At 34.7% G+C, this 9,856-nt stretch overlaps 2 protein-coding genes across 12 annotated transcripts in view; both read right to left on the reverse strand.

The window, feature by feature from the left end:
• Positions 1-288: 288 nt before the first annotated feature.
• On the reverse strand, positions 289-3,662 carry LOC140979518 (uncharacterized). Of its 11 annotated transcripts, none has more exons than XM_073444964.1 (8): positions 3,392-3,662; positions 3,239-3,287; positions 2,878-2,958; positions 2,719-2,791; positions 2,254-2,296; positions 2,125-2,148; positions 1,961-1,986; positions 289-1,875 (listed from the first exon to the last, which is right to left on the reverse strand). In XM_073444964.1, exons 3-8 carry the CDS (start codon positions 2,934-2,936, stop codon positions 1,699-1,701), a joined length of 402 nt encoding a protein of 133 aa, XP_073301065.1. In that variant the 5' UTR covers positions 2,937-2,958; positions 3,239-3,287; positions 3,392-3,662; the 3' UTR covers positions 289-1,698. The 11 variants fall into 11 exon arrangements, 4 of the variants coding, with proteins under 4 accessions (XP_073301065.1, XP_073301048.1, XP_073301057.1 ...); XM_073444947.1 differs by having other exon boundaries at positions 2,878-2,966; XM_073444956.1 differs by having other exon boundaries at positions 2,878-2,966; positions 3,362-3,662.
• Positions 3,663-4,955: 1,293 nt separating this feature from the next.
• LOC140979482 (shaggy-related protein kinase eta-like) overlaps positions 4,956-9,856 on the reverse strand; it is a 5,422-nt gene continuing 521 nt past the window's right edge. The window contains exons 2-12 of the mRNA XM_073444890.1: positions 9,136-9,228; positions 8,937-8,996; positions 8,554-8,826; positions 8,397-8,471; positions 8,260-8,316; positions 7,959-8,099; positions 7,794-7,844; positions 7,629-7,724; positions 6,592-6,675; positions 6,317-6,418; positions 4,956-5,550 (exon numbers count right to left, since the gene is read on the reverse strand). Coding sequence (XP_073300991.1) covers positions 5,446-5,550; positions 6,317-6,418; positions 6,592-6,675; positions 7,629-7,724; positions 7,794-7,844; positions 7,959-8,099; positions 8,260-8,316; positions 8,397-8,471; positions 8,554-8,826; positions 8,937-8,996; positions 9,136-9,228 — 1,137 coding nt within the window. The 3' untranslated portion in view covers positions 4,956-5,445. The remainder of the gene's footprint in view (positions 5,551-6,316; positions 6,419-6,591; positions 6,676-7,628; positions 7,725-7,793; positions 7,845-7,958; positions 8,100-8,259; positions 8,317-8,396; positions 8,472-8,553; positions 8,827-8,936; positions 8,997-9,135; positions 9,229-9,856) is intronic.

Below are 9,856 nucleotides of genomic sequence, written 5' to 3' on the forward strand. Positions count from 1 at the left end.
TATTTATATTGTTTTTATAGAATAATTAATTATGCGTTTATATTTGTACAAGTCTTATTTAACAATGTAATTTTAAAAACTATATGTATTATGAATATATCAATTTTTAACTTTCCGTTATAACAGTATTCATACATTTAGTATTTCAAAATAGCTTAACAAATAAAACAATTGGGAAAACAAAGAATTTAAACGAATCAAATATTGATTAATTTATATCGATACATTATTATATAGCTTTCGTAGCAAAAAAACAAAATAGAAAATAAAACAAAAAGACACCAAATATTTCTGTCGTAGTAATAAACTTGTCCCAGATCGCGATGATTCTGTGGTTGTCCCAGTAAGATGATACGTTAATTGGATCAAACTTTTTTATATTATAATCTAAAGCCTGATTTCATTTTCTCTCCTCCTTTTAGCCAACAAATTCTTTTATTTCGGCACGTAGAACAAAGACTCTAAGCCGATTAGGATTCAGAACCTGTGTAAGATTTCAATACCACAAATCTCCATCTCCCATAGATTTTTAGAAAACATTTCTACACGTATAAAAAATGCATATAAAATTCGAAAAGATATGTTAATACCATAAAATATGGCACATTTGCTCACACTATTTTCACTTGAATATCATATTTGCTCTTGCTTACTAATTAATTTGAATGTATAAATTGTTGGACAGAATCACTAAAACTTCTAAAAGAATCAAATCCAACACGGAAATAATAGAACTAATTAAACCAACCGAACTTAAAATATATCAAAACAACTCTACTATCAAAATGCAGTTTGTCCAATCTACATGGTTTAACAAAAAACACATAAATGAAACCAAACTGATCAAATTTTTTGAAACAAGTACATAATTTACCAGAAAGCAATCAAATTGATATCAAATAAACAGAGATATCGTTTACTTAATTCAAAAGGAATTCACAACTACTGTAAATCAAGTAATCATGTTTAGAAATCAAGAAAGAAACATTAAACCGTCAGACTTAAAGAAGCCCGAGTAAACTAAACAAACATTAAAACATAACAAAGCGATATAGTGATGTTGCTTATCAGCCGGGCAAGGAAGGAGGGAGATATAGTGAATAAATGAAAGCAAATATGGGACGGAGCTCATTTTTGCTCACATTTCTTGATGCTAATAGAACCCCGGGTACCAAAAACGTCAAGAGTTGCTTTTTTATTTTTCCTGTGACCGTATTTGGTAGATAACACACCAAGCAAACTTTTTTTTTGTTGGGATTTGGTCGGTGAAATGGTGGGAAGCCGAAAAGCAAGGCTCCAAAACAAAAGAAGACAAGAGGAAAACGGAGAGGGAAGAAGGAAACAAACTCTCACTGTAAACTACAGTTCGGTGTTGTGGTGGAAAGAACAGCCCATCCCACGTGCAATTGTCCCTGGTATTGTTGTGTTACCAGGCCAACAAATTAAAATACAAATTTAATGACACCTGGTATGGCATAAAGTTGTTTACTTAGATGTATTCTTCGATGAAGTAAGAAATCCATCAAAGCCTTTCAATGCATTCCCAAAAATGTTGGTTCCTTGCAAATATCAGTTCTGAAAAAATAAGGAGCTAAAGAACAATTTATGGAAGAGAGTTCACAAAATATCAAGAAATATTCTTCCACCTTGGAAAAAATTGAGTGCTGGCTATATCTGGCTGGAAAACATGTTTATATATCAAAGCAAATATATTTCACCATAGGAAAATATAAAAAAGGTAAGAAGAGAGTGGAATTGAAGATAACCAAACGAGAAAAGTCGCAACAGCAGACCAACCTGGCCTCGACCTTGCTCTCGGATTGCTTTCTGAAAAATTTGCTCATTGTCACCAATCTCTATTAATCTATCAATCGTCTACAAGAATAATTGTTTCAGAAAACTTTGTTCTAAAATGGTAACTTTGAAGAAATAAACATTGGCCAAGGCCATTGAGCTTCACCTCTTCATCAGCTCTAGTGCCTGTCACTGAAAACCAATCAAACAAGAGATCAACACGATTATTCTAGATTATATGAAGTGGTTGCATTATGTATCAGAATTTTTTTTTTTTTAAAAAAAACATCGATGCCTATGAACACACGCCTCTCTACAACCTCGCGATACCAGATGTATGTTCGCTCTTAAAGTCTGCAAGAACATATAATAAGAGAGTTTCAGAAATAGGAGAAAAAATAAGAAAAGTTGATTCAGAAGCCATACTCAGTACTCACAAGAACATTTACTTCAAGGTACCTGAAATTCTGACATTCTTTCTTTGAATTATTTCTTTAAAGCCCTGAATCGAACATATAATTTTAAGCCGAGGATTATAATAATCACAGCTACATTAATTGTCAAATACTTTCAATTCCACAAGTTCATAGTATGGATTTCTGCATACCATGGTTCCTTTTAGACATGGAATTCAATGAGTTCCAGGTCAGTCCATGGACAACAAAACAAAAGCAGAAGAACACACAGTACGTGGGAAAAAACAAACAAAGTCGCTATATTGGAAATAGAGTCAATCATCCCTTATGCGCAAAACATGGGTTTTATATACAATGATGTCTGGTAATTCTATGTAGTTATAGTTAGAAAGCCTCATTTAAGATGTAAGAGCACTCAATGTTATGACAACCTTCGGCGCTCACAAGTGGAGAAACAACAGTATATAAAACGATTAAAACAGAACAGCATAAAGGGAAGGCATGTTACACTGTTGTTGCTGTTCTTGATCTGTCCACCCCCGATCCTTTTCCACATCCTGGCTTTGTCTGTTAGATAAGTTCTGGATAAAAGATGAAAAACAAAAGTCGATACCAGAAAATATCCTTGCAACCAAACTTTAACAAGGCACATATCATTTAGCCTCACCTCTTTGTCAAGCATCTCAATTTTTGATTTAATAGAACGAGCGATATTTCCAACTTCATCTACATCTTTCTCCATTCGTTGCTTGATTTCTCCAGAGTGTGTAAAATAATAATAAATAATAAAAAGGTGAAATTTTGATTAACAAAAGTTGAAGTCAAAAGACATATTGGACAAACATGTATGTTATAAATACAAGGCAACCAAAAATTTAAAAGAGGGTCCTTGGATAGTCAGCTTTCTAATGGACAAGAACTTTCTTTGGCAATCATGTTAATATCGAAAAGTTGATGCTACAAAATATCCTAAATATTCCATTCTTGCAACAATGTCAAAGAAATTCAAGAAAAAGAAAGCAAACTACCTTTCATAGAAGCAGCCTTGGTAACAGCCCTTGATTCCTCATGCGCTTCCTGAAGTGAACATAATAAAAATTATCAAGATTACAACTTTCACAAATTTAGTCCTACAAATAACGGGAACATACTAAAGGAGGAGGAGAATATAATTAGGTAACCCGAAACCCCGAACAGAAGCAGGAGCAGAGCGCAGCCGCGGTGGAGAAGAAAAAGCGAAAACCCCAAACAGAAGCTTGAGAAAAGCAAACCCGAAAAGCAAAGAACGAAGTAGACACACTTTGTTGCCGGCTCTTCTCTGTTGAGGTGGAGAGAACCAAGGCTTCAAAACAAAGGAAGAAGAGGAAAACGAAGAGGGAAGAAGGAAACAAATCGACACGGTAACCTGCAGGTGTGTGTTGTGGTGAGAAGAGCCCATCTCATGTCCTGTCGTCCCTTGTCTGTGACGTGGTGGAGGAGCAGGCTCATGACACGTGTTTTTTTTTACATGCAACCGTATAAAAACAGGCCCATTTCAAATTTTTTGTTCTTTCTTTGTGCTTTCATATATGTAGATGTATATTAAGGTTAATATTCAATTATTACTCCGTTCCAAATATCAAGCAGTTGCTATTAATTAAATAAATTAATTAATTAATTTATATATCCAACTAAAACCTCCTTAAAAAATAAGACCGACATGAAAAAACATATATAACATTTATTTTTTTCAATAACTTTTCTTAATATAAAAAGAAAGAGATCGGAATATTTCAAACCAAAATATTTAAATTTTTATATATCTAAATAATATTAGATAAATATATTCAAACCAGGTTTGAAGTGTAATTTATTAAAGCCAACAGTAAAATTAAATAAAAACTAATTCCTCTCTCGGAAGGACAAGATTAAGGATGGCAATGGGCCGGGGCGGGTTTGTCATTCACATCCCCATCCCCATCCCCACCCTCATACCCGTCCCTATCTCCGCTTTTTCGAGTTCGGGAAATCCCCAAACCCGAAACTTCGGGGATCAACTTCCCATCCCCGTTTCAAAAATATTAAAATAACAAGACGATGACGAATTCGAAGATTTTCTCAAACAGAAACTTATTATTATCTATTATTATTAGAGATAATATTAATATTAATATCAATATCAATATTAATAATAATAATATTATTAATATTTTAAAAAATAATATTATTATTATATTATTAATACTAATAATACTAATAATACTATTATTTTATTAATGATATTATTTTCGGGGCGGGTTCGAGGATTTCGGGGATGGGGATAGTAATCTCATACCCGCCCCGAACTACATTGAGGATTTAAAAAAATCCCCAAACCCGAACCCAAACCCGAAAAAATCGAGGATCCCCATCCTTATTTCGGGTTTTCCCCGCGAGGCCCCTAACCCGTGGGGAAAGTTGACATCCCTAGACAAGATGCCCACAAACTCAATCGAAACCAAAAACTAAAAGATAAAAACTTGTGTGAGACGATTTCACGAATCATATTTTATGAAACAGATCTCGGATCATCCAGGAAAAATATTACTTCTCATGCTAAGAGTATTATTTTTTATTGTGAATATCGATAGGATTGATCCGTCTTACAGATAAAGATTCGTGTGACTGTCTACTCAAACTAAAAACCAGCAGACATGATAGTGCAAGAAAGTCATTAGATTGGGGCAATTCTCCATTTACCCATTGATTAGTTGTTGACCAGGGATGCAAATGCGAAGAAGCACAAATATTATACTGATTACTTGGCACAATAAAAAAACCAAATATATTTTCACAAGTTGAAAGCAGAAAGTGGAAACAAAAGAGAAGCCGATCAAAACAGAGGGAGAAAAGGGGGGGAAAATAGAAATAACCCCGCCATTTTGGTTCCGGCTGCTCCATCTGGGACATTTACTGTTTCATCTTTACATATACTCTATATTTTTGGTCTGCTGCAAGTTTCTCTTATCAACCACCAAACATATACAAAACAGGATCTTTCCCTTTCTTCATAGCATGGCGCTCAAAGAACAGGTAGAAACAACTATGAAAACAGCACGTGTAGAGATGTGAACTGGACTAAATAGCAAGCTGTCGCCTTCGGTGCTTTGTCCTCAAATCTCAAGGGATGGCGAGGCTGGTAGGACAAATCCTCATCTTTTAGAGGCCATATAGAACCCCCTTCATATTAACAAACTCATCCACGGGCCAAACAATCTCACGTCATGCCCTCGTAGGATGCAAAAAAATGCAAACCCATTTGTTTTTTCACATGGTCGGGTATCAGCTTGTTGATGAGGTCTGGTGAAGCAGCACTAGACAGCTGCAGGAAGAAGGAAAAACATTATTAGTAGTGGAAAACAAAACACCACAAACTAATATAATCCCCTCACTGTGAGTGCTACGTTTGATAAATATTCAGTGAGATTTAGCAAGATTGGCTACTAAGGGAAATCTGTCACCGATGAACATAATAATCTGCCTGAATTAGCAGGAGAATGGAAAATTTGGTGCAATTAAGCCAGAAAGACCAACATAAAATACACATGGATGGTGAAGAAATACAGCAAAATCTGTCAGGATCTTAAATATATGAAATCAATGTATTATATATTTCATCACAAAATAAAATATGATCAAGAAAATAAATCCTTGTCATCCAAGTTCAATTTAATGGACGCACGTATGTTTAGATATAGATTAAAAATCTTATGGCATAAATGATTAATTATTCAAAAATATATATTCTTAAAATCTTTCAAAAGATTTTTCAATCAAATTAAAGGTATTTCTAATAAAAGATTGTGATTTTTCGAACATACTGATCAAATGCCTTAGGAAGAAAATAATAGATGTTGACCTAATAGGTTTTTTGCTACAAAAATTTAGTCAAATGCATTTTTCAGGTAAGATATTTTCATGAATTTTGTCGGATATGAATTTTTGGAATTTTCCCATAAAATGAAACCATAGAGTAGCTAAAAATCATTTTGGGCTATCTAGAGAACATTACTTTCTTAACAGTTCCAGTGTTTCATTTAAATCAGCAACAGATATTAGGGAACATATATCAAGCTAAATTCACACACCTCCTGTTTGAAGTTGAACAAAGGTGGTAGGAGACGACCATTTGGCAATCGAGTGTTGGGTTCTCGAAGCTCATCGAAGAATGGATGCGCACATGCATCTAGCTGCAATAAGAAGCATGATAGTAAAAGAAATAATAATAGTAATAATAATACAAAGATACAAATACATAAAAGCTGATCCTACAGAAGTATGGCACCGAGAATAGTTAAATCAAAGACCGCTGCCATGAAATTATCATTTTAATATTAGAAAAAGGTAAGTAAAGGAAACTCACAGCATTGCAGCGGAGATTAGGAGAGTATTGCAGCAACCTGGAGGCAAGATCTATTGCCTCTGGAGGCATTCGTTTTTGAAAAACCTGATAACATGGCATAGATACTAAGAAAGTCTATTTACAAAAACCACGGAAAAGAAGAGCGGTTTATGATTCCATTCAAAAAAAATTTCAAGACACAAAAACAATATCTTAAGGCATGGACCAAATAAAAATCACCATAAGAAACAGTAAAGTCCAACAAGGACAAACTCAACTGGGCACAAATATTGACTGTAGCAGTAGAATTTTAGCCAATTTCTTCCACAAGTAACAGTATACAACCATTTTCTAGCAAGTTTCTTCCATATAACCCGGGATTAGTGACCCTGTGTGATTCATTATTACGTAGGTGGAAGCCAAAATGAGGAGCATCCAGATGTCAGGAAATCGATATATTCAACTCTCTCTGGGAGACACCGCATAATATTGTGTCACCATATTTGCATAAGAAATGACTAAAACTGTGAAATCAGATTTGGGTATCCGTATTCCAAGCCTGGAATCAATATAGGTAGTTCTCCAGTCCAGATATATGTTGTTGCCACATAATCAAATGATTACAGTTTAGTTTAGTTTCATATGTGTAAATGTCAATCAGAAAGTGAAAAGATGGAAAAAATACACCATTAAGGGAACATAACCGTTCAATTCTTCTCTTGTTCTATACATCTCTGACTGCTTCGGCCATTGTCCCAATTATTATCGCATGATAAAGCAAGAGTGTTCTAGATGTCCACACAACAATCTCTCAAAGGTGTGTTATCTACAGTCTTTCTTTTCAATCCCTCGGGACAACAAAGAATATTAAATTATTTTATTATCTTTTCTTGTCGTACAGGAATTAGGGAAGTTTCCCAAACACACATGCCAGTTTAACACACTTCTTTCAAAAGTGAAAAACAAGATAAAAATAAAAAGAGGATGAAATTCAGACAAAGCAAGAAAAGACACAACTCCACTCCAACATAATAAAATTTCAAAGGCGTAACGCATACCTTGTGCCAAGGGTGCGCCTTTATTTGCGGGAATCTAAAATCGGTATAATTTGGATTCATACAACGAATTTCCTCCCTTGTTGGAGTTCCAAGAACCTGAAAGATAAACACATTAGCCACTAGATAAAACTTCAATCACTTCCATATATGATGAAGAAACTATACCTTGATGATCTCCACAAGCTGATCCACAGCATTCTCTCCAGGAAACAAAGGCTAAATAATTCGATTCAATTAAGTCAGACCAGCGCAGATACCGATAATTGAAAACGAAAAAACAAAAAAGCATCTAAACTGTTCAGTGATGGCAACAATAAGAATGCAACTCACCTGGCCCAGAAGAAGCTCAGCGAGGACACAACCAGCTGACCAAATATCAATGGATGTAGTGTATTCGGTTGCACCAAAAATTAGTTCAGGAGCACGGTAAAATCGTGAGCAGATGTATGCTATGTTTGCCTCGCCTGTCACCTAGTCAAATAAAGAAAATGACTTAGATGTCAGAAACACATTAGTTGGCAACTAGAAGCAAAACTAGAAAACACTACAAAAAATTTCCAACCATTGTCCCACGATAAAAAAGAGAAAGAATAAGCTTTAGGAATATTGATTTCAAAATAGTGTCACTTACTAATGCTTTTGCACTTCCAAAATCGCATATTTTCACTTGCTGCGTTACAGGATCAACCTATACACAAAGAAAATGAATCAAGATAAGAGTGCAGGAAATCACATACTTAGTCAAGAAACGTTGCTCCTGATCTGTACCAGAACATTTTGTGGCTTCAAGTCTCTATGGCACACTCCAGCAACAGAATGCATGTATGCCAACCCTCTGAAAATCTGTAAAAGCAACGTCACATTATTAAGACTTAAGCAAAGAACAATGACTTCTACACATCCCACAAGGAAATTCATTGCTTACTTGGTAGGTGTAAAGCTTCACATAAATAAGTGGCATTCTCTGATTCATGTTACTGTAATGCTTTAGAACATTGAACATTGATTCCGGAACATATTCCATAACTAAATTGAGAAATAGCTCGTTTTTTATCGTGGTTGAATAGAAACAATGCTTCAGGGAAACAATATTAGGGTGATCCATTGTCCTCATTAACTGCAACTCACGGTTCTTGTATCTTCTGTCTTGTAAAACCTTCTTTATAGCTACAGTCTCCCCAGTTTCAAGGCATTTTGCCTACAATAAAACATAAATTTATAATTAATAAATTAATAAAAAGCACAACGCTTTTACCAAAACAACAGAAACTGAGAGCGAAAAAACTACTGGCGAATAGCTATGTGTACCTGAAATACAAATCCAAATGAACCTGTCCCCACAACTCGCTCTGCCATGTAACTAACTGTCTGCAAATAAATTTCATGACAAATGGTCAATAGCCGTCTAACAACTGAGAAAGATAACAGCTTGTAAATGGATAAAATTATTATGTATGATCGCTTTTCTTGTCGGTCAACAAGAGTTTCAACAAATTAACAGCTTTACCTGCTTAGGTTCTCCATTCTTGCCACCAATGGTTGTAGAAATTATGTGGCCAGTGACTGGATCATTCCCACCCATTACAGGAGCAGACATCTCCTACACTCAGTAAAATCACACTCAAAACAAGAGCCAAAGAACAATGAATGACAAGTAGAAAATTGATTTGTTAAGCCATGAAGAAGTAGCTCCGGGAGGAAGTATAAATTTTAGGGGTCATCAGCCATCTGGCAAGTAAAGGATGAAAACACCTTTTGAAACTGGAATGACATTAATATAAGAATACAAAACTTAATCAGACCTAGTCAAAAAGAAGCTAACTTCCTTCATAAAGAGCAAACAAACAAGACCTACATTACGAGATTATTCACACCTTCGTCAAAAAAAAAAAGTCACGTTTCATGATAAATAAGCAGTTGGAAAGACCTAAACAACAAAAAAATTACAAGAAATCACATTTAGTAGAGATCAAATGAAGACGAACTCTCCTAAACAGAAGACGGCAGCAAGAATTCCTATTATTGAGCTCTAAATCAACACACAATTAACAAATCAACCCATGATCAAGACTAAAACTAGATCTGCAATTTCTACAGCATATTTTTGTAAAAAAATTATTTAAATTAAAAACAAAAAAACGAAGAGATTAAGTTCAACCACACCCCCATCGTCAACAAACCTTCCAAGCAACACAAACCCAGAATTCAGGTGATAAAAAAAAAAAAAA

The sequence above is a fragment of the Primulina huaijiensis genome, chromosome 1 (assembly GCF_012295235.1).
Source record: "Primulina huaijiensis isolate GDHJ02 chromosome 1, ASM1229523v2, whole genome shotgun sequence".
Classification (NCBI taxonomy): domain Eukaryota; kingdom Viridiplantae; phylum Streptophyta; class Magnoliopsida; order Lamiales; family Gesneriaceae; genus Primulina; species Primulina huaijiensis.